At 46.6% G+C, this 22,409-nt stretch overlaps 2 protein-coding genes across 3 annotated transcripts in view; one reads left to right on the forward strand and one right to left on the reverse strand.

Annotated features, from left to right (window-relative positions):
* The window catches only part of NCAPD3 (non-SMC condensin II complex, subunit D3), a 69,862-nt gene extending 61,087 nt beyond the window's left edge, over nucleotides 1-8,775 (reverse strand). Inside the window, exons 1-4 of one of the 2 annotated variants that reach the window (XM_011997201.1) lie at nucleotides 8,421-8,775; nucleotides 7,188-7,326; nucleotides 3,897-4,051; nucleotides 332-494 (exon numbers count right to left, since the gene is read on the reverse strand). In XM_011997201.1, the coding sequence (XP_011852591.1) occupies nucleotides 332-494; nucleotides 3,897-4,051; nucleotides 7,188-7,251 (382 nt within the window). In that variant the 5' untranslated portion in view covers nucleotides 7,252-7,326; nucleotides 8,421-8,775. Of the gene's footprint in view, nucleotides 1-331; nucleotides 495-3,896; nucleotides 4,052-7,187; nucleotides 7,862-8,420 lie in introns of those variants that run through there. The other variant, XM_011997200.1, reaches the window with a different exon arrangement.
* The window catches only part of VPS26B (vacuolar protein sorting 26 homolog B (S. pombe)), a 23,396-nt gene continuing 8,897 nt past the window's right edge, over nucleotides 7,911-22,409 (forward strand). Inside the window, exons 1-2 of the mRNA XM_011997212.1 lie at nucleotides 7,911-8,669; nucleotides 17,755-17,914. Of these exons, the coding sequence (XP_011852602.1) occupies nucleotides 8,447-8,669; nucleotides 17,755-17,914 (383 nt within the window). The 5' untranslated portion in view covers nucleotides 7,911-8,446. The remainder of the gene's footprint in view (nucleotides 8,670-17,754; nucleotides 17,915-22,409) is intronic.

A 22,409-nucleotide genomic window follows, 5' to 3' on the forward strand; every position in this document is an offset into this window, starting at 1 on the left:
GGGGGAGGGCGCGGAGCTCTCGCGGTGCTCCTCAGACGGCGATGGCGGAGGGCAACGGCGGAGGGCGGGCGTGGAGCTCTCGCGGTCCTCCTCAGATTATTTTTATTCGTTTATAGATAGCATAATTTTGGATGTAAAAAAAAAAAGGGAAGGTTTTCAAAGACCTACAACATGCCATGTACTTTACAGGCTTGCTCCTCAGAACAACTCTCTGCCATGGGTTAGCACTGCCCCGTTTATAAGTGAAGAAACAAGAAACAAAGTATAAGAATTGAAAAATGTAGAAAGAAAAAAGTGACAGAAGATTTATCCTATCATCAGGTCTACATACCTGGTACTTCTAGCAGCAAAAAGTAAAGCCCAGCAGCGTGAAGGCCATATTCTCGATACTGTACACTGACATTTGTCTTATGAACTATTTGAACAAAATGATAGAACAATGCCACCAGTGTACTATGGGAAACATTGTTCTCAATGAAGAAGGTCCAGACACTCTGTGGGGAGAGGGCAAATCACAAAAGCCAGTCATCAGAGAAATGGAAACATCAATTATTTGATTTTTGTAAGTTCTTGGTGCCTTACAAAAAGAGGAATAGACTAGCCTGGTTCCTATTGCTAAATGTTTACCATCTTCAAAGGGACTGAAAATATCAAAATTAAAAATATATTATCCAAAATTACAAAGATAAATATGTATATAACATATTTAAATAATTAAACTTTCAAAAGAATTTTTGGTTAAGTTTGTAGCATATAAACTTCAGAAATTACAGTTTAAAACTACACTAACACTTTTGGGACACCATATATTAGCGATTATTCAGAAAAGTTAATCCCTCTATATTAAAAGGAACTCAAATCCGTTTACCAATAATCACTGAGGAAATCAGAGCCTTTTATTTAAATTTAAATGTTCCGCAGATTGCACGCAATGGGAGCAGGAAATGAAAGAGATCTCAGAAATAGCCCAGGTAAAGGAGATACACCCTAGGAAAGAAACTACAATTTTACTAATTCTATCATCATTCCATGTCTTCTCCTACTAAACACATGAAGAAGAAATGGGTTATTTTAATAACCTAAACATAGGAACTAAATATGGTTTATCCTTGAGTACCATAACAAAAAAAGGCCCACAAAATTCAAGTGAGCAGGGCACTCTCTTTTCCTTAACTAAAAAACCTGTGGGAGAAATCATCTCCACAGGGCACAATGGCTCATGCCACAGGGCACAATGGCTCAAATCCTAGCACTTTGAGAGGCCAGGGCAGGAGGATTGCTTGAGCCCAGGAGTTTGAGACCAGACAGGGCAACAAAGAAAGATCTTGTCTCCACAAAAAATAAAAAATTAGCTGGGCATGGTGGCACACACCTGTAGTCCCAGCTACTCAGGAGGGTGAGGTGGGAGGCTCATTTGAGCCCAGTAAGTTGAGGCTGCAGTAAGCTGTAACTGTGCCACTGCATTCCAGCCTGGGTAACACAGCAAGACCCTGGTTTCAAAAAAAAAAAAAAAAAAAGGAAAAAAGAAATCATCTCCTGCCTTCACGTCCTCATTCCACCAGGCTGATTCAAGACCCTAAACCCTCTGCTCGCCAGAGCTCTGTGTATGGGGTCACCTTGGCCCCATGTGATCCCACGGCTGCTGTCTCTAGTCTGGGCGTCAGTGGCCCTGCACTCCTTACACTTGACTGCTCCTCCACAGACCCCTTCCAATCAGCTCTCCATTTCTGTCCTGGCTTCTGCTCCCCCTCGGTGATCTCATGCATCACTGTGCTTCAACCCATACCTCCATTAAAGAATTCCCCTCTCTCTCCTGGTCTCACATTTCTACTATCTGTTTAACTTCCCAAGGATCTCCTCACAGAATCTCAAGTTCAGAAGTCTAAACAGAACTGTTTCTCCATCTGACCTTGCTCTTTTTCCCTCATTCCCCACCTTGGTTAACAGAGTCATCATCTTCCTAGTTTTGAAACCCTGGGGATCACTGACTTCTTTCTTTTTGTAACTCCCTATGCCCAGTCAGTTTAGCACTTCACACCATGTCTTTAAGATATCTCACAAAGGCTTCCTAGTTCACAAGGCCCTATTAATTCTACCTCCAAAATGTCCCTAGTTTTTAGTCTTCCTTTCCAGTTCCCAAAATCGTAACTCTGGACCATGCCATTACTACTACTAACACCTGGATCACCAATACAGTCTCCCAAGGGCTCTCCCTGCACACAATTTTTTCCCACTTCAGTCCACCTACTGTCAAGAACATCTGCTTAAAACAGATCTATTCATGTTACCTATCTATTGCTCACTGTAACCTCTTTCACACAGGGCTGCTTGTGAGGATTAAATGAGTTAATCCCTGCAGGAAGCTTAGAACAAAACCTCATACACACTCTACCAAATATGTTCAAACTCCACTGCCGAACCTCACGTAAAGCTACCCATGACCTACCCTTACTCTACCTTACTGTCCCATCCCACCACACACTTTTTTTTGTATGCCTCTTGACAATTCCTGCATGTTCCCATTGGGTGGCTCCTTCACTAGGACTGCCTTACAACCCAAGCTTCTGCTAGTCATCTGTGAAGATTCACTGCTGGCCACTTTCTTTCTGGAACCTTCCCAACTCTACCATGCTCCCTTTTTCACACCCTATGCAACAAATCTGCACCTCTCTTGGAGCATTTTTCACAGTGTGGTTCGTAGACTATTTCCAGGCGCCCAAATGCCCAGTGGCACTGTACTCTCCACCCCCTGCAGCTGCATGTGGCTGCTGGACCTAATTTGGTTAGTGTTCAAATGTCCACTCTTCCTCCCTGAGGTCCCTGGGGGGGACTTCAACCTAGGGAGATTGTTTCTTAATCCCTACTGTCAACTCAGGTACTTAAGGCAGTGCTTAGCGTTATGCTGAAGGAATGTTTAATTAGATGATTTAATTTTGTGATGTGAAACTTGGAAGTGAAATTCTTTTTGTTCATTTAAATGTTTCAGAGATGTTAATATCCAATTAACTTTTGTTCTGTTTCCCAACCCTTTGGTTTCTTTGAAAACTAACAACTTAAATAATAATTTATATTTCTATGTACTGGATATAACTCAGTATTTACAGGAACTTTTTGGACAAACCTGTTAATTCAACTAGTCATTCCTCAGTTTAGTAATACCAGATTTTCTTTTTTTTTGAGACAGAGTCTCGCTCTGGCGTCCAGGCTGGAGTGCAGTGGTGTGATCTTGGCTCACTGCAACCTCTGCCTCAGCCTCCCAAGTAGCTGGGATTACAGACGCACGCCACCACTACCGGCTAATTTTTGTATTTTTAGTAGAGACGGGGTTTCACCATCTTGGTTAGGCTGGTCTTGAATTCCTGACCTCGTGATCCACCTGCCTCGGCCTCCCAAAGTGTTGAGATTACAGGTGTGAGCCACTGTGCCTGGCCGCAGATTTTCTTAAAGTTAAGGTTAAGGGCACGTCTGAATTGTTATTTGCATTTTCCTTGGTCTAGTTTTCTTGTTTTTGCCTTTATATTTTTCCTTTTTTTTTCTTCTGAGATGGGGTTTTGCCATGTTGCCCAGGCTACTCTCAACCTGAGCTTAAGCAATTGGCCAGCCTCAGCCCCTCAAAGTGCTGCGATTAGACGTGAGCTACCACACCTGGTCTTATACTTTTCCTTTAATTTGCTATTGTAAAAAACGGTTGTGTCTTAAAAAAAAAATCAGACGAGTACCTTGAACCTTCTGGAGGAAAGTTCTTAGGATATTCCAATAAATTAACCACATTCTTTATGTTACTCATATTGTACTCCCTGTGAATTGTACACCAAGAAAGCTAAGTTTTAGATTATAATGACTTTCATCTTCTACTGCTAACACCAAAATTTGGCTAGTTTGTTTTTATTTTTTACCTCCATAGATCCATGTTCTCCAGTAGCAAAGGGTAAAAGGCTTTCATAGAGTTTTGTGAATGCATCCAATCCAGTCTCTATGATCTCTGCTTCTATGCTGGGATCCAAAGGCTCAGTCTCTGTGAAATCCAGTTCCCACACTGTGTCAACCCATTCTAGGGGAAAATGCAATGAAATTTGTAAGTACTCCGTAACAAGTGAAAAAACTAATCACTTTAGATTCCAGGTATGTTCAAGAGGAAAAAAGTTTATTAGTCACAGTTCACATTTAACTTGTTTTAATAATATAGGTGTAGCATAATAAAAGAAAACCAGAAAAGGTTAAGAGAATCTTAAATCACAACTGACACTGGCTATTAAGCTAATCATCTTCTAAGAATATAAAGAAGGAAACACTTTTAAGAGTTTTGGGAAAGGACACTTCAAAACATTTAGTGATCAGGCTTTCCCATTTGTTCAATCTAGAGAAGAAACAGAGGTTAATCAGATTGCCCAAGATGTTCCTTTGTGAAAATATCATAACCAAGTTAATAAGTGGAAATAAAATATATAGCACTTTATTGGGCCCTTGGACAATAATGTAGCATTTAAAAAACAGACATAATTTCCCCAGGAAGTTTAAAATAGATGAGGCAAGCCAGATTCAGACTCACAGAAATCCTTGGTGACTTTAAAATACACTGATTGAAAGAATGTACATTGACAGGAGGGATATTAAGACGGCATGCTGGCTGGATTCCTTATCAATCTCTCTTAACTCTAAATCTTCCCATTCTTTTTTTTTTTTTTGGATAAACTTTTTTTTTTTTTAACTTATACTTTAAGTTCTTGGGTACAGGTGCACAACATGCAGGTTTGTTACATAGGTATACACGTACCATGGTGGTTTGCTGTACCCACCAACCCATCATCTACATTAGTTATTTCTCCTAATGGTATCCCTCCCCTATCCATCCACCCCTCCTTCCCATTCTTTTCTAATAAAGTATATTTCTTCGGTGTTTTCATTGTTATTTTCCCAAACTAAAATTAGGACTAGATGGAAATCTGGACATCTCAAATTATTAATCAGGTGTTCCTTCAAATTAGCATTAAAAGTATTTGCTCACTGCTGATTTAGAGAAGTTGGACAAGGTATAAATAAAGAAAAAACAGAGATGGGAGCATTACAACGCACTCAGCAAATGAAAATAAAAGGCCTTACACTCAACTAGATCCATCCTTAGAATACAATCTGCTCATCACCTTTTGTCACTTGAACTTGACCCTGGAGGAGGGAGTCTCTGTACCCTAAGTGGCTGTGCACAGCATTCCTTCCAAAGACATGCAATATGCTGCCTGAAAGAAGATCTGAAAAACACAATCGTATCTTTCTAAATTTCCAATAATGTTTTAAAGGTCATCATAGACCACAGCAAAAGTTATCTCACTCCTTTTGGTCTTGCTTATAATCGTCCCCTACTGTAAATACCATCAAATCTAATCTGGATGGCAGTAACTGGCCCTGTTATCTACCACTTGGTCACAGAAGTCTTCAGTGTTGATTGCTGAGTGAGAGTACAGGAGACACTGAGTTAGATTATTTTTCCTCAATATCTTTACACTATTCAAATCCCTCACTACCTATTTTCTCAGTTGTCGAATGCAGGTAACTTCTGCTCTACTTCACTTAGGATGGAAGAAAAGGAAGAAATACATCACTTATTTACTCAACAAACACTTTGAGAAAATACTAGGGAAGCCACTTACACTTCTAGGGATACAAAGATGAATACTAGAGGGTTCTTGTCCACAAAGATCTCAACATTTCACACTTAGGATACCAAAAAAAGCAGCCTATGATAGAAAAGAGAGCACTGAATTTTGAGTCAGAACAAGGCAAATATCCTGACTTGATCACTTACACGTAATTAGTCTCTCCTTCATCATTGGAAATCCAAGATTTTTGTGAAAGATAATGTGTATAAAGGCCCTAACAATGTGCTAACCACATAAAAAGCAGTCAATAGATGATGTTTATTATTTTTGCAATGGATGAGCGTTAAAATAATAGATACGTAAAATGTAAAACGCCACAGAGCTTAATAGGGAATATTACTGGAGGAGGAGGAAGAGGCAGAGGAATAAGATGATTCTTCAATTGGACCTGAAAGAGTTTTGCCAGGCAAATAAACGCAGAAAAGTGCACCCCAGCAGGCACAGTGTAACAAAGCACAAAGGGAAAGAAATTAAAGTGTTTTGAAATGAACAAAATTGTTATAACACAGTTTGCTCGTGGGTATTAGTATCTATTCAGCAGTTATTATGTAGCAGGTACAAAATTTATCTTTACAAAAACCTCTGTGGGGTAGATATTGCACTCCTCATTTGACAAATCAGAAAACAGGGGTTTAGCAAGGAGAAGTAACTTGCACGGTAACACATGGATGCTATGGGGTACAGCCAAGGGAGCAATCCCAGTGTGTCTGACTCCAAAGGTTATACTCTTGAAAAATCAAACTGGAGAGAATGGCAAAGACTTATAAAGTATGCCAAGGATCTGGTCATTTATTTAGGAAACAAAGGGGAAACATTAAAAGTGTACAGGCTTGACACATTCAAAGCTGTGTTTTCAAAAGTCAGTCTGCAAAAGTGTGGGGGATGGGCTGGCACAGTTAACATCAGAAAGCAGCTAAAATACTCCTGCAATTGCTCGAGGCTGACTATGATGAAGGCAGTAGCGCCAGGAATGGAGCGGGTCGGCCCTGAGACACCTCGGAGGCAGGACAGTGGTGGCAGGCATGAAAGGGGAAGCAGAAATGCCATGACTCCTGGGTTAGTGGCTTGGATAGTGCCATTAGCAGGCTTTGGGAATCCCATTTTCACTCATGTGACGTGTGATGATGTCTGCATGTGAGACATCCAGTTGAACCTATGAACATGAAGTTCAAGAAATAAGTCTGGCCGAAGAAAAAGATTTGCAATTTAAAACCATCTGAATAGGTAAGAATAGATAGGTGCACGAAGAGGTGCACAGGAAGAAGGGGAAGGCCGAGAAAACAGATGCACAAGCGCTAGAAGAGACTGGCCAACATTCGCTTATTCGAAGGGTGGCCTGGCCGGCTTGAACCCCCACGGGAAACCTGGCTGGCCGCAATCCTGGCGTGGCACGGCCCTGGGCACCCCAGGCACCGCCGACAGCCGGGCGCCCCCACCCCGCCCCCACCCGCACCACGGCCCGAGCTTAGGCGTCGTCGGGGACGCAAAGGACCCCCGCCCTGGCCCCAGGGCCTCGCGGCTGCGTCTGCTCACCGAGTCTAAGATCCAGCGGACACCACGGCTGCAGGCCGCTACCAAGGCCCCGCAGCGCCACCATGATCCCCAGGCCACCGGCTCGCCGCCGCCGTGCTCAACTTTCAAAGCTCGCTCCCGCGCGCGCGCCGAGTCGTTCCTGCGGACCAATCACAACGTACAGAATTTCCCACCGGCCAATCACCGCACCGAGCCGTTTCCATTCGCTCAACCAATCACCTGCGTCGTCCGCCGCACGCTCAGAGAACTGGGCGGGCCGAAAAGTGGAAGCCAAACAAGGCTCCTGCGGGTGACTTTTCCGCTAATTCGTTCAAGGAGCCAGGGCCTGAGTTAAACCCTAACAGCGTTTTTCCCGCTTCGTTTTTCTTCAGTGGGGGAATCTAAAGGGTATCCGAGACAGGGTACTTCCGGTGGTAACTGTCACCTTTGCCCTCGTCAGGCGACATTTCGCGTGCGTGTCAAAGGGCTGCCTTTCCTGTCAGACAGCACTGGAACCGCGTAATATCCGAATGTGAAAGGCAGCCCAACGTGTATCGAGCTAAAGCAATAAGGGAAAGTAGCCGAAAGCACTCCGAGAAGACGACTGCAGTTCTGTGGACTGCGGGCATGCGTGGGCCCAGAGCCTGTCCCAGCGAAGTAGCAGCTGCCATGCCGACGGCGGGAGCGCCGGCCGCGCTCTCCCTGCGCATGCGCAGCGAGCTGTCCTCCTGGAGGCCGGGAGGCCCAGGAGCGGAGATAGGGGGTGCGCATGCGCGCCGCTGCTCCAGCGCATCCGGGCTGGAGCTCGCCCGCCCCCTCCCCCGCCCGGAGCCGCCGAAGCGCCTCGGTGGGTTGCACCGCCGGAGGCTGGGCAGCTCTTAGCGCTGCTCGGCGCTGGACCCCACCCGGCCCGCGCAGGCCAAGCACACCCGGCCCTGTGCGGCTGCCCCCCCGCAGCATTGCACGGCCGACCCTCGCCCGCCCACTGCCACCGGCTGCTGGACTGGCTGGGACTGGCTCGGCGCAGGGCACTGCTCCTCGGTGCATTGCTGCTCGGGCGCCGCAGCCCGCAGCCGCCTGCCTCCCCCGGCCGTGCCCCTCCCCCGTGGAGCCGGCTGTCGGTCGGCGCCCACTGCCCGGCGGCAGCGGCAGAGCCAGGAAGCGCCGCGGCGGCCGAGCGCGCTCGCGCATAGGGCCCTCTGGCCTTCCTTACCTAGGGCAGCCCGCGCCCCGGTGCGAGGGAGCGGTCCTTACCGAGACCCGCCCGGCCCGGCGGTGCAATGAGCTTCTTCGGCTTCGGGCAGAGCGTGGAGGTGGAAATCCTTCTGAACGATGCGGAGAGTAGGAAGCGGGCCGAGCACAAGACGGAGGACGGGAAGAAGGAGAAATATTTCCTCTTCTACGACGGGGAGACTGTCTCCGGGAAGGTGAGCCTTGCCCTCAAGAACCCCAACAAGCGGCTGGAGCACCAGGGCATCAAAATCGAGTTCATCGGGCAGATCGGTGAGTCGACCCCGGGGACCCCGTCCCCCAGCGCCGACAGCCGGCCGGGGAGCAGGGTGATTCAGGGCCCAGCTCCGGCGAGGCCTGTCACAGTCGCTTGTCAACTGCAGTCTGAGGCCTGGGGTTCAGCTACAAGTCCCGCCCGTGGGCGACTCCCCCTGCGTTACTGTCCTGCCAAAAGTGACAGCGCGCTGCCAGGGAGATGGGGACGGCGAGGGCGGGAGGAAGCACCCTGCTGTGCCTCGTGGGATGGGTGCCTTGCCTATGGGTTCTCCCCATTGTTTCCAGCGTGCACTTGGCTTTGCTTCTTGTCCGCAGGATCTGAGTGAGGTGCTCTGGCCATAGCCTGCAGGTGGGTTTGTTAGGGGGAGACCACTCTGCCAATACTGGCTCTCCCATCACCCGGTCATCTGCAACTGCCAGACGCAAAGTGAGGCTGGTCCACCGAGCCCCACTTCCCAGCGCCCCCACCAACCCGTTTTTCTCTTCAGATGTGGTGTGTGAGAGCTAACCAGTTCTCTCTTACCTCACCTCAACCCTGAACTACCTATGCTTGTACATGTTTCCAGAAAGAAGACCCGTAATCTTCAGTCTAAATCTGACTACCTAGGCTGCGTTTCTTAGACGTCTTTATTAGAATGCGAGTTTTCAGTTACCACATTTTCTCTTTAAAGACAAAGAAATGGTGTTTCCAAAAACCACAATTAAGTGATCAGAGTTTCTCAATGCTTTAAACATGATTATTAGTCATTAGAACTAGACAGCGCCAGACACAGTGGCTGATGCCTGCAATCCCAGCATTTTGGAAGGCTGAAGTGGGAGGATTGCTTGAGGCCAGGAGTTGGAGACCAGCCTGGGCAATATAGCAAGACCTGTCTCTACCCCCCAAAAATTTTCCTAGTTAGCTGGGCTTGGTGGCATACCTGTAGTCCTAGCTTCTCGGGAGGCTAAGATGGGAGGATTGCTTGAACCCAGGAGTTGCAGGCAGCAGTGAGCTGTAATGACACCACAGCACTCCAGCCTGGGTGACAACCAGCAAGACCCTGTCTCAAAAAAATAAACAAATAAGCAAATAAGAACTAGACAGTAAAAGGCAGTAATAGTAAAGGGATTTGGGGAGCTCCCAGTCAAGACTGGGTTATCTCCAATTCTAAGCCTTATTTAGACTCTTGTGTATTATTAAAATGCGTGGGTACTTTTAAAATAAGTGTTTTTGTCATTAAGTTAGGAGTAGAATCACAGTAAATACTCTGTGAGCTACAGAGCTCTGGTAGAGAATCCATACCTATACCACACACTGCATGCATAACTGTTTTCAGAGACTTCCTTGGGGAATCTTTGTTAAACTCTCTCTCATATCCTGAGAGTTTAGCAAAGAATTTGCCCTCTCCTTTTCAGAGTTAGGAAACACTGAGACACAGGTAGGGGAAACCCTAGGAAAAGGAGGCCTTGTGGCCTGGCTCTTGGGTTCACTGCTCAGCCTCAAGCATTTTGCCTCTGGTGTTGAAGAACATGAAATCGGGTTGAAGACTAACTGATCCTATAGGAAGCTCTTTGTCGTCATTTTAAAGCCAGAATATGAAAGGCCTGTTAGTGTACCAGAAAAGGGGCTGAAGGGTGAGTTCCATGCCTTCTGCTTTCCTGCTTCAGGGTCCAGTGGTGGGGTGGATGGCAAGGTTCCTCAGCAGCAGCACTGTGATGTCTGGCGTCGTTTGGCACGTTGTCCTCGATGTTTAGCAGCATTCCTAGCCTCTACTGAGGAGACAAGCGTAGCATCCCCCACTCGTGACCACAGAAATGTCTTGAGATATTGCTTTATATCCCCTGGAGGGTAAAATCATCTCTAATAAAGAACCCTGGGATAAACAGGATGAGTCCGAAGCATATTATGCTAAGCATAGTAACTAGTCGAGAAATCCTTGCCTACTGAGAAAGGGTATTTTTTAGTAGCAGTTTTAAAGTTATTGCATTGATTCTTTGGCTCCATAATAATAGTGTTGACAAACATGTTTAATCTGTGTCTACACCATCACTCCCAGGTGGTGGTACCTTGCCAGTATGTGAAAGATAATCCAGAATGTCTTCTGCCCCAGACAGTGTGAAATGAGCTGTTCTACGAATGGTGTCAAGGCCTTCCTCTGGTCTAAATGAAAGGGAGTTGAAGAAGCTGCTTGCTGTGCCTGCCCCACCTGATTTCTTGTCTAACTCCTTACTCCCGAGACATCCATCATCCCTGCTGAATTTTCTCAGAACCTTTTGTTGCTTCCACTGGTAACTCTTCCTGGGCCCTTGGGCACCCTGGGTTGAAGTGACCATGAGACTTTGGGGGAATTTAGCCACTCTCTGGGCCTCGGCTTTCTCAGCTGTCAAGCAAGGAAAATAAAATCACTTGGTGAGAATGTTGGGCATGCCAGGGGATCATGCATGACCCTTGTAGAGGGTTCCTTTATAAAATTATGGTAGTCGATGTAGTAAAATGTTTCCATTTCACAAATTGAGTTATCACTCACTGGCTTGCTGCCCTTCCTCCTATACCTGTTTTACCTGAATAAGATTGCCCTGTCTACTGATAGGGAGTGCATGTTTCAACCCTTTGCCTTAAATCTCTTACTTTGACCACATGGGCCAGTCTCAGTTGGTGTTGTAGATGGAACCAATCCCAGCTTTGTGCTGAAGTATATTGTTCACGCACAATTATCCATGGTTACATAAGGGCGTGGAAATAGAATAACACAGAATGATGGACAATGTGTTTCTTCTTGTTTGGCTTTGGAATGTATTTCTTGATCAAGAACAAGGCATTAGAATAACCTTTGTAGTTCTATTTGATGTAAAAGGGAGTTTGTGTTCCTAAATGCACACATTGACAGGGAGTAAAGATGTACCAGGCTATTTGGAAGCACAGAGTGACTTTCCTTAGACTCTTATATTCCTCTTTTATCTTCCTGGTTCCCCGAAAGAAGCATGTTGTGCAGTATTTGTGTCATACACCTATGTCAGTCATTGTGAACTGAACTTGGGGCACCAGAGCAAGGCTAGTGAGTGAGTTTGCTGAAGTTGCGGTTGTGTGGTTTTCTCCTTCATTGCATTCTTTGATTACGTGTGAAATGGGCGGAACTTCAGTCTGTTCTGAGGTCTGGCTGGCGGGGGTGGCATATGGCAGTAATCAAGTTGATAGCACTGAGCTCTGTCCCTCTTCCTTGTTGATTTGGAGGCAGGCAGGCAGAGGTGTCACTTTTATCCTGTCACTTGCTGTGGCAGTCTCATCTGTACCGATGACTTATTTTCTTTATTTTTTATTTAAAACCATTTTTGAGACACGGTCTCACTCCATCACCCAGGCTAGAGTACAGTGCCATGATCACGGCTCACTGCAGCCTCAACCTCCTGGGCTCAAGCAATCCTCCCATCTCTGCCTCCCAAGTAGCCGAGACTACAGGTGCATGCCACCACACCCAGCTAAGTTTTTAAATTTTATGTAGAGACAGCGTCTTTCTTTATTGCCCAGGCTGATCTGGAACTCAAGCGATCCTCCTGCCTTGGCCTCCCGGAGTGCTGGGATTACATACATGAGTCACCGTGCTGAGCCCCATGAATTATATTCTGATGACTCCCAGACTGTTTCTTTGTCCTGACCCGACCTCTCTTCCGAGTTTCACACGTCTTTCCAGCTGTCTGCTAGACATGTCCCCTGGGATACCCCACAGGTGCCTCAGAAACACACGCAAACACAGACCCCTCTCTCTGCCTCTGCCCCAGCCACAGCCCTACTGCTCCTTTTCTCCCATTTCGGCCTATGTCACCTGGGATCATTTAGCCTCAGAAATCTAGAAGTCATTTTGAAGTCTTGGCTTCTCCTCCCACACATGCAGTTGGCTGCTAAGTTTTGGCCTTCTCTGCTAGCTCTGCAGTATATCTCAAACCAGCGGTCTCTTTATTCTCAATGCCACTGCCTTTTGTTTTCTGTATGTAGCAGCTTCCTAACTGGTCTTCCTGCCTTTGTCTTCCTCCCCTTTCAGGTCATTTTCTGTGAGGATGAAGTTTCTTAAAGGCAGTTCTATCATTGTCAGTCCTTCCTTAAAATTCTTCTCGCCTCCCTGTTGGTTAATGGGGGAAAGTATATCCAAATCCCTCCTGCTCTGGCTCTGCCTCTCTTTCCAGTGTTGTCTCCCCCTAGCCCTTCACTCTCACCACTTGTAGGTTCCAGAAACTATCCTTTTCTTCTAGAATCTTGGTATTTTCCCTTTGTGTAGTAACATCTTTCTGCAAGATATAACTAACCTTCCACACAAGCTCTTACTCCTTCAAAGCTAACATCACATCCATCAGAACGTCTTCTCCGACTTCCCCAGGCCGACTTAAGTGCTTCCTCCACTGTTCTTCCAGAGGCCTCATTAATACCTCTTTTCAAGCAGGGTATGACAAGGTTGCGACTTTTTTTTCAACTTGTCTGTCTGTCTTACTAATTTCTGAGCACCTGAGATCCAGGGACTGCCTTCAGCCCATCGTTAGTGCAGTGGCTAGCACGTAGAAGCTGCCTAGTAAATATTTGTCAAATGGATACATTGGTCAGATCTAAGAATTTACAAAAACTATTCTTTGTTTTTTGTTTTTTTTCCCTCATCTCTTCCCAGATAAGCAAGAGTTATTTTAATGAAAGAAAGACAGAATTCAGGTTTGCTCTGGTGGTTGAGCGGCTGAGCTTCCTGCCTTTGTTACGGAGGAGGCACTGGTGAGCAACATGTAGCTGCCCATCAAGGCCACTCAGAACTCGGTGACTCACCAGCTGCCGTGTCCCCACTGGGGCTGCATCCTCACTGGGGGAACTGGGATAAGGAAGCATTAAAGCTGATGTCAGTTTACCTGCCTTTACATCTTTCTTTCCGCACACTCTCCTGTGCCAAGTTGAAACTGATTTCCCCTTGCGTGTGAGAACGTGGTTGTCAGACATCTGGTCCATTTGGTCCTGCATCGCTGCTCAGATATGGCAGTTTGAGCGTTGCCCCCTGAGACTATAAGACCTTATTTATTCCCTTATGTGGTGGACGTTTTTCTGTAATCCTCTGCAAGTTGTTGAGCCACACTGGGATCCTTCCTGTGCCTAGGACACTTCTCCAGTGGCTTGGTCTGTGTTCTCACAGTGCCAGCAAATGTGGTGAGAGCATCTCTCGGGTCAGGCCCATGGGATAGAAAGATCTAAGACCTAGTCACCCTAATGGCCCACGGTTTTAGAAAGATGCAGTAGTCTATGAGGATCACTGCAAGGAAAAGCTGTAATTGTGAGAAGAAGAGACCACTGTTGAGCTGGAATCCTTTGGGGAGCACCGGTGAAGGTTAGAAAGCAGACCTGGGCCGCCTTGGAGACTAATGGGGTTAAATAAACCAGACGTAATTAGAAGGTCAGACGTGCGGAGGAGGGCAGACAGGAACATCCCTGTACTCCAAAGCCAACAGACATCATCTGGATTTTTTTTTTTAAGGTTCAAGCCTATACTTTAAAAAACTCCTGGGGCTTTCTGTGTTTTAATTCATTAGCCCTTGAAACACTAAGTAAAAGGCACATTAAGATGAGAGGGATTGATTCTGGCCTCCTTAACAAGCTGCTGGTGGGACTGGAGCAGAGCTGTGGCTGGCAAGGCGTGGGCCGCCCAGAGGTGCCAGTGCTTGCAGGTTTCCCAGGGTTGGCAGACAGGAGTAGGGTGTGGCAAGCACGAATCCCGACAGTGACCAGCCAGCAGACAGTGGCTGGGAGGGTCCGATGGAGAGGAGGCTCTTTGGAGGGTTTTGTTTTGTTGTTGAGGTGGAGTCTTGCTCTGTCGCCCAGGCTAGAGTGCAGTGGCGCATTCTCAGCTCACCGCAACCTCCGCCTCCCGGATTCAAGCGATTCTCCTGCCTCAACCTCCTGAGTAGCTGGGATTACGGACGCCCACCACCGCGTCTGGCTAATTTGTGTATTTTTAGTAGTGACAGAGTTTCACCATCTTGGCCAGGCTGGTCTCAATCCTGACCTCATTATCCACCTGCCTTGGCCTCCCAAAGTGCTGGGATTACAGGCGTGAGCCACTACGCCTGGTCTTTGGAGGTCTTTTTACGCTTTGCTGACTTAGGTTTCTTCTAAAACTGCACAAGGCCTAGACTAAACATGGCCTCAGCCAAGCAGCAAAGCTCAGGGCAGCTGTCGTGAGTTACCTGTGATGCAAAGCTGGCTCTGTTTCCTTCCAGAATGGCAAATTCACTTCTCAACTGTTGGTGGCAAGTTTCACCATGAAAACATCCTGAGTACAAAAGTTATTTCCTCCTGTTGGACTGAGAAGGAAACCAAAGACAGGATAGTTATCTTAACCAAAAACTTACTCAGTTCCTACTTCTAGCCTGACACGTCTGATCTCTGAGGACTGGTGGTTGGGAAGAATGAAAGATGACTTGTGGTTGCTTCTTTGGGATGGAATAGAGGCTATTTACAGTCTCTTTAGGGCCCAGACCTCTTGTGAGAACAGCCTTGGATATTTGATTTAATGTTTGCAAGAGGAAACCAAACTTTCTGGCAAATAGGAAGCACCGCTGTGTCTGCCCTTTGCCCCACAGTGTTTGCAGACGTATTGCAGATGGCTTATAAAGGACAGATTTAAAAGGCTGGGCCAGCCCTGCTCTGACTGCACACTGACCACTCCTCCATGACATTTGATGTCAGAGCTGATACGAATGTGTGTCCCGGAGGAAAGGCACTAGGGAGAACATGATGCTATGCAAGGAATGACTTCTGCTCCAGGTCCCCTGCTGGGGCCGGAGGAACCTTCTGCACTGTTGCTGGGCTCCACAATGCTGGCAGCCTGAGTGCTCTCTATGCCTGCTCTGTTTTGTTTATTTCTGATGTTGCCTTTGAGCTATGTGATCACATTTGTGTATTTTTCCATCCTTTTCTTCTCCTCTTCCTCTTGACTCTGGACCATTGATTCTGGACATTGGGACCTTGCTCTGCCTGCTTCTGTCCCCTGAAACTATGGCCAGAATCTAGTACTTAGAAACTGAGATACCAGGTTCCCAAGTCAAGGTTTCGGTTTCCACGTGGAAGCCAACACCGTCAACCAGGACTCATGCAACCAGAGTAAGCAGAGGAGTCTCCGTCCCTGGGGCTGGCCGCAGCTCCGCTTCCACCTGTTGTGCGCTTCTGACTTTTATTGGGGGGCACAATTACTGGATTGCTCACTTTCCCCCCATAGTTTGGAACTGCCACCTCCCACTCGGATGCTTTGTGGATTATCACTCACTAACCAGAATGCTGCCTACTATTGAAACCATTGAGTGTTTGGAAGGGAAGGTCATTGTTTGTAATAAAAGACTGTGGCTGATTGTAGTTACACGGGAAGTCAGCCACAAGCCACAGGCGCACAATACATTGTGAATTCATACAGAATTGTCATCACTAGTGTGGGATCCCACAGACTCCAATCTGTGGACTTGCCTCGTCCTCCCCAAGCAGCAAACAGCAGAGGCAATGAGTGTACTCTGCCTGCTCTGTGTTCCCGATTCGTCTGCCCTGCTGCAAGTTGCGGTCTAGCGCGGGACTTGAATACAGAATGCTTGAGGCGTGGTGGCTTGAACTGTAATGTGGCCATGCGTAGCCACAGTCAATATTAAGAGCTTACCTCGGCCGGGCGCGGTGGCTCACGCCTGTAATCCCAGCACTTTGGGAGGCCTAGGCGGGCAGATCACGAGGTCAGGAGAACAAGACCATCCTGGCTAACACGGTGAAACCCTGTCTTACTAAAAATACAGAAAAATTAGCTGGACCTGGTGGCGTGTCAGCCCGTCAGTCTCAGCTATTTGGGAGGCTGAGGCAGGAGAATTGCTTGAACCCAGGAGGCGGAGGTTGCAGTGAGTCGAGATCACGCTACTGCACTCCAGCCTGGGTGACAGAGCGAGACTCTGTCTCAAAAAACAAACGAAACAAAGCTCACTTCTGCAGGGCCGGGCTCACTTCTGCAGGCCACCAGGGAGCTGGGGATGTGGGCCTTACCTTTAAAGGGCCTGCAGTCCAAAGTGGGAGTGGAGGAGACTATGTATATAGCAAAACTTAGATAGAATATAAGCAAACATAAAATAATACAGGACAAATGGGTGGCATGAACTTATCATCGACAAATACCAGAACTGTTTCCCGAAGAGGATAAATTTAGAGCAATGCTTCTCCAAGTGTGGTAGCAGCAGTCCTGGGGAGCTTATTAGAAATGTCAGTTCTCAGGCCCCACCTCAGACCCCTGAATCAGAAACACTAGGGTGGGGCCCAGCGATCTGTGTGCTGACCAGACCTCTCAGTGACTCTGATGCACACTGAAGTTTGACACTCCCTGATTTCAGTGGAGGGAATAACATGAAAGTGTCCATGTTCCATTGGCCACATGCCTTCCTTTTGGAGTAATAGCAGCAGCTAGTAATGATGTTTCTGGGTGTTTGCTGTGTACTAGGTACTGTTCTAAGTCTTTTACCTATATCACCCCTGCTACTTCACACAGAGCCTTGTGAAGTAGGTTGTGTCATGACCTGCATTATACCAGCTGATAGAAATAGATGCAGTCCAGAAGGAGACCTGCTCTAGTCTCAGCTCTGCAGCCAGCTCTGCGACTCCAGGCCAGTCAGTTAACCATGCTGTACCTGGGTTTCCATCATTTTTAAATTGGGGTGATAAGACCTGTCTTAGCTGTCTCAGAAGATTTTTATTATAAGGATGATATGATTAAATAGCTATGTCCTTTCAGAAGTTGGAAGTGTTAAATGCTGTTTAAAGAAGTGTGGCATTTCTTATATTGGCTTCCATGACTTGTCCCTTATTAAAGATGGTGTCCAAGTGTCTTGGAGCAGGATTATTTTGGGTTCCTTTTCTGCCACGGGACTTCACTATGTAAGACAGAAGAGCCTTTGGAGAAGAAGGAGGGAGTGAAAGAGCAGAGGTCAAGGAAACAAAGCTGGAAGGGGTCTGTTCTGCAGGGAGGTCCTTCCGAAAAGCGGTGCCTCCAACCCGGAGCCCCTCACTTAGCCCGGCGTAGCTCAGGGTCTGATAAAGAAGGGCATTGCTCTGTCTCACCAGAACTCTACTACGATCGCGGGAACCACCATGAATTTGTGTCCCTGGTGAAGGACCTGGCCCGGCCTGGAGAGATCACCCAGTCGCAGGCCTTCGACTTTGAATTTACGCACGTGGAGAAGCCGTATGAGTCCTACACGGGGCAGAATGTGAAGCTACGGTAAGTTATGTCTGCTGGTTCCCCACCGTGCCCTAGAACCTGCCCCCTGTGGACGAGGACCTGAGGCTGTTCCTTCACAGGGGTCCTGAGAAGGAAGAGTGTTGTGAGCTGGAGCGTGCTGGTAAACCATTAACCGTAGGCCTTCTAGGAGGAAAGCGCCCCTAGTCTGTAGTGTGTGTCAGTTTCTGTAGGGTAAGTAGCCCCACCGCGGCCAACTTGAAGCTACCTAACGTTCCTAAAGGTAGAGGTGGGAGAGATGTGCTGTTATCATCGTCCGGAGACTCATGCCCTCAAGAGCAGAGAGTGTTGTAAAGGGCCGGAAAATAGGAAGTGATGAGATTTTAGCATGTCTTACCTTTGTGTTTAATAGGACTCATTTAATTGTGAGTTTACATAATTTAAATTTAAATAATTGCTGTGTTTAACAGCCAGCTCATAAAATTTCTGAAAGTTCAGCAGTCAGCCACCCCCAGCACACTCCTGCTGGCTGGGTGTCGGGAGATCCTGACCTGCTGTCCAGCTCTGCCACACAGCTGCAGTGTCATCTTCAGCTCTGTAACTCAGCTTTCTCACTTCAAAAGTGGGCAATAGATTTGGATTCTAATTCTAGATGTCCTCTTCTTTTGGGGGTGATAAGAAAATAAAATTCTTAAAATGTTGACACATAGGTACATGGATTGTTTTCACTGTTACAGTGTTGGAAACTCTGAGAATAGGGACTGATGCCGAGGTCTCTTGGGTGAAAAGAATCCACAGCAGATGTAGACTGTTAGGTGTAACCTTGAGGTTATGTGATCTACTGGGATAAAGCAGTCTCCCGTGTCGCTGTGAACACCTGATTCCAGGTCTCGATACCATCTCGTAAGATCAGCTTGTCTCCTCACCCGAGGACCTGAGTTTAGGATGGTACACACCACAGGAAGACCTTTAACTTCTTTTCTTTCTCTGTCCTCCCTTCTTGCATCAGAAGAGGGAAGGCTCGTTTTAAATCTTTGCAGAGGTGGTGGCTCACGCCTGTAATCCTGGCACTTCGGCCAGGAATTCAACACCAGCCTGGGCAACATTTTGAGACCCCATCTCTACCAGACAAAAATTTTTTAAAATTTTTTTAAAAGAAGAAAACAAATCTTTGCAGAGGGGTGTAAGACTGACGTTACACCCAGTAAAGACAGTGTTTCATAATTGCACCCAGAGAATGCAGCAACAGCGAGGATTATCTACTCATCATTTAAGTTTGACCGAGGGATTTATTATTTCATTTTTTTTTTCTTTTGCAGTCGATTTGTCTTAAGTGTTTGTACGGCAGAAAGAAAGGTGTTGAAAACAGTATAGTGGTGCCTTGAAAAATTAAACAGAATTACCACATGATCTAGCGATTCCATTTTGGATCCACTTCTGGATCCAAAAAATGGAAAGCAGGATCTTGAACGGATGTTTGTACACCCACATTCACAGCAGCATTATTCACAATAACCAAAAGGTAGAAACAACCCAACTGTCCATCAGTGGGTGAAGGGATAAAGGAAATGTGTTTTGTCCATACAGTGGACTATTACATAGCCTTCAAAAGGAAGAACATTCTGTCCTATGCTACAGCGTGGGTGAACCAAAAGGACATTATGCTGTGGGAAACAAGCCAGTCACAAAAGGACAAATACTGTCTGATTCTGTGTATATGAGGTACCCAGAGCAGTCAAATTCATAGAGACAGAAAGTAGAAAGGTAGAGGCCCAGGGCTGAGGGGAGGAGGAAATGGGGGCTGGTGTTTAATGAGTCGAGTTTCAGTGGTGGAAGGTGGAAAAGTTCTGGAGACCGATGGTGATGTTTGCACAACAATATGAATATCATTAATGCCACTGAACTGTATAATTAAAAATGGTTAAAGTGGTAAATTTTATGTTATGTGTATTTTGCCACAATAAAATAGAAGTGTTAATGTCCAAATCATGTGAAGACTTTAGGATTCATATTGTGAAAGAGAGGAGATAAAGATGGGAAAATTAGTTGAGGACGGTTTAAAGATGTAACTTCCAGATTAAAAGCTTTTTCTTATTACACAGGCAGAGGGAAAACATGAAAAGATTGTGGACTTCTTTTTTGTCTTTAGGCAGGGAAAAGGTTATTTTGGAAGATTAGAGTCCATACGTAGCATTTGGTAGATGGGAAAAGTATAGAGACAAAACTATCAGAAGGCTATTGTGAGGTCCTCAGAGTATGATTTTGGTGGCTGTAATGGGAACAGAGAGAAAGTGGCTGTTCTCACAAGAGGTCTGGGCCCTAAAGAGACTGTAAATAGCCTCTATTCCATCCCAAAGAAGCAACCACAAGGCATCTTTCATTCTTCCCAACCACCAGTCCTCAGAGATCAGACGTGTCAGGCTAGAAGTAGGAACTGAGTACGTTTTTGGTTAAGAAAACTATCCTGTCTTAGTTATTGCCAAGAGATTACCAGTGAGTGTAATCTCTGATTACAGAGATTACCAGTGAGTGGAGGCATGCAGATGGAGACAGAGGGTTCTCAGGAGGAAGAAATGATCTGGAGATAGGGTGATTCATCCAGCTCTGAGGGCAGGCTGACGTACTGGCAAAATAGAGAAAGCATAAAAGTTTACCAGACAATTGGAAGTGCAAACCTGGCACTAAGGACAGAGGGGACACTTAGAAATGTGCGGTCAGGACTGATCTGCTCAGAGGTCATCACTGATGTGTTTTTGAAGAAAGGGAGCACAGGGAGAGGAGAACCAGGACACACTGGGGGATGGCAGGAGGAGGAGAGGGGGTGAATCAGGGCAGCGCCCCTGTGGAACCACGGGAAGAGTGTTTCAAGGAAGACGTATTTCACGGGACGCAGAATCAAGGGCTGCTGGATTTGGCACCTGGGAGGCCGTGGGTTACTGACTCGAGGCGAGCGGTTTCTGTTGGGTGGTGGAGACAGAAGCAAGGGGTTGGGAGGAGTGGTTCGTGGAGAAGCCTCAGCCGTTGGTGCAGAACCTGCCTTGTGACAGTTGTCTCTGAAGAAAGAAAGGGAAAGTGTGGTAGGTCAAGAGGGTAAGGCCTGGAGAGGGTTCTTGGGATTGGTGACTTTGGAAACCTATTTTTTCAATCAGCTCAGAGGACAAAACCTTTAGCTAGAGGGAGATTGATGATCTTGGGGAAATCAGAATATGTAGAAGGATCCAGATGCTGGACCAAGGCTTCCACATTAGAAAATCATGTGGGAAGCTTTTCAAAATGCGAATGCCTGTGTCCCTTTCCAGGGCAATCACGTATCAGGTGTGCCCAGGCAGCAGGATTCTTAAAGCTGTCCTTTCCTGATTTCATTGGGCATCCACATGGAGAGTTCCTGTGACGCAGTGGGGAGGAGAGGTCTTGAGAGGGAGAGGTGCTGTTGGAGAGAGGATGGGTGAAGATGCAGAGACATGTTTAGGCCCTAAGTGAGGAACAAAGCAGAAAAAGGAGCACATTGTAAGCCTTGACTGGGAAGGCCTTCAGATTCTTAGTGGAGTAAAGGTCCGTGTCTTCCCAGACAGCGGGATGGGGAGTCTCGGGAGCCTGAGCAGTTAGAAGAGGGCTAGGAACAGATGTCTTAGGCGGTGTGATAGAGGTTACTGAGGTGAACCGAAAGGATCCCCAAGAAGCAGCCAGTGCCACACAGCAGATAGTAGCCGAAATGTGTAGTTGGTCTGGTTAGGATATCTTTATAACTTTATCTGGTAATGCTTGACAGATGGTGGGGATTATCTAAGTTTTATTTAAAATAAAATACAATTTATTACATTACATTAGATTATATTAAAATAATGTTTTATGGAGAAGGTAATACAATTAAAGAGCTCCTCCTCATTGAGTGTTAGCACAGGTGCTGGAAATGAGAGTGCTGCACTGGCGGGCCACAGAGGGCAGCTTGTTAAACTCTTCAGGACTGCGTCTCTGTCTTCTCTCTCATCCCCTCCACAGCAACGTCCTCCCCCAGGATCCTAGGTTCAGCCAGAGACTTGTTATTCAACAGACCAGGTCCTCTCTGCCTCTGTTGCATATAAGGTTTGCTCTTCTGGATTGCCCTTTTCTCCCTCCACACAGCACTGGATCACAGCATCTCAATTAGCCCTTTCCATGTGTTCCCATTTCTCTGTTTGCCTATCTGCCCTCTGTGAACTGTGAGCTTCCCATCAGACTGTATCTTATCCTGTGCTTAGCCCAGTGCTTAGCTCAATAAATGTTTGCAGAATGAATAGCTGACTTAATTTCTCTTTTTCCTAGTCCCCTCTTTTAATTTAAAAAAGGTTTATTGGGACACTTTAAAAAGGTTTATTGATTGAATATTGTTCAGTGAACAAACATGCAAAGATAAAAATACGAGACAGCCTCCTTTGCCCCAAAAACCAGGAGTTAGATGATGAAATAAAAGCTGTACACAAGGCCGGGCGCGGTGGCTCAAGCCTGTAATCCCAGCACTTTGGGAGGCCGAGACGGGCGGATCACGAGGTCGGGAGATCGA

Source organism: Mandrillus leucophaeus, unplaced genomic scaffold, assembly GCF_000951045.1.
Source record: "Mandrillus leucophaeus isolate KB7577 unplaced genomic scaffold, Mleu.le_1.0 Scaffold533, whole genome shotgun sequence".
In the NCBI taxonomy this organism is placed as follows: domain Eukaryota; kingdom Metazoa; phylum Chordata; class Mammalia; order Primates; family Cercopithecidae; genus Mandrillus; species Mandrillus leucophaeus.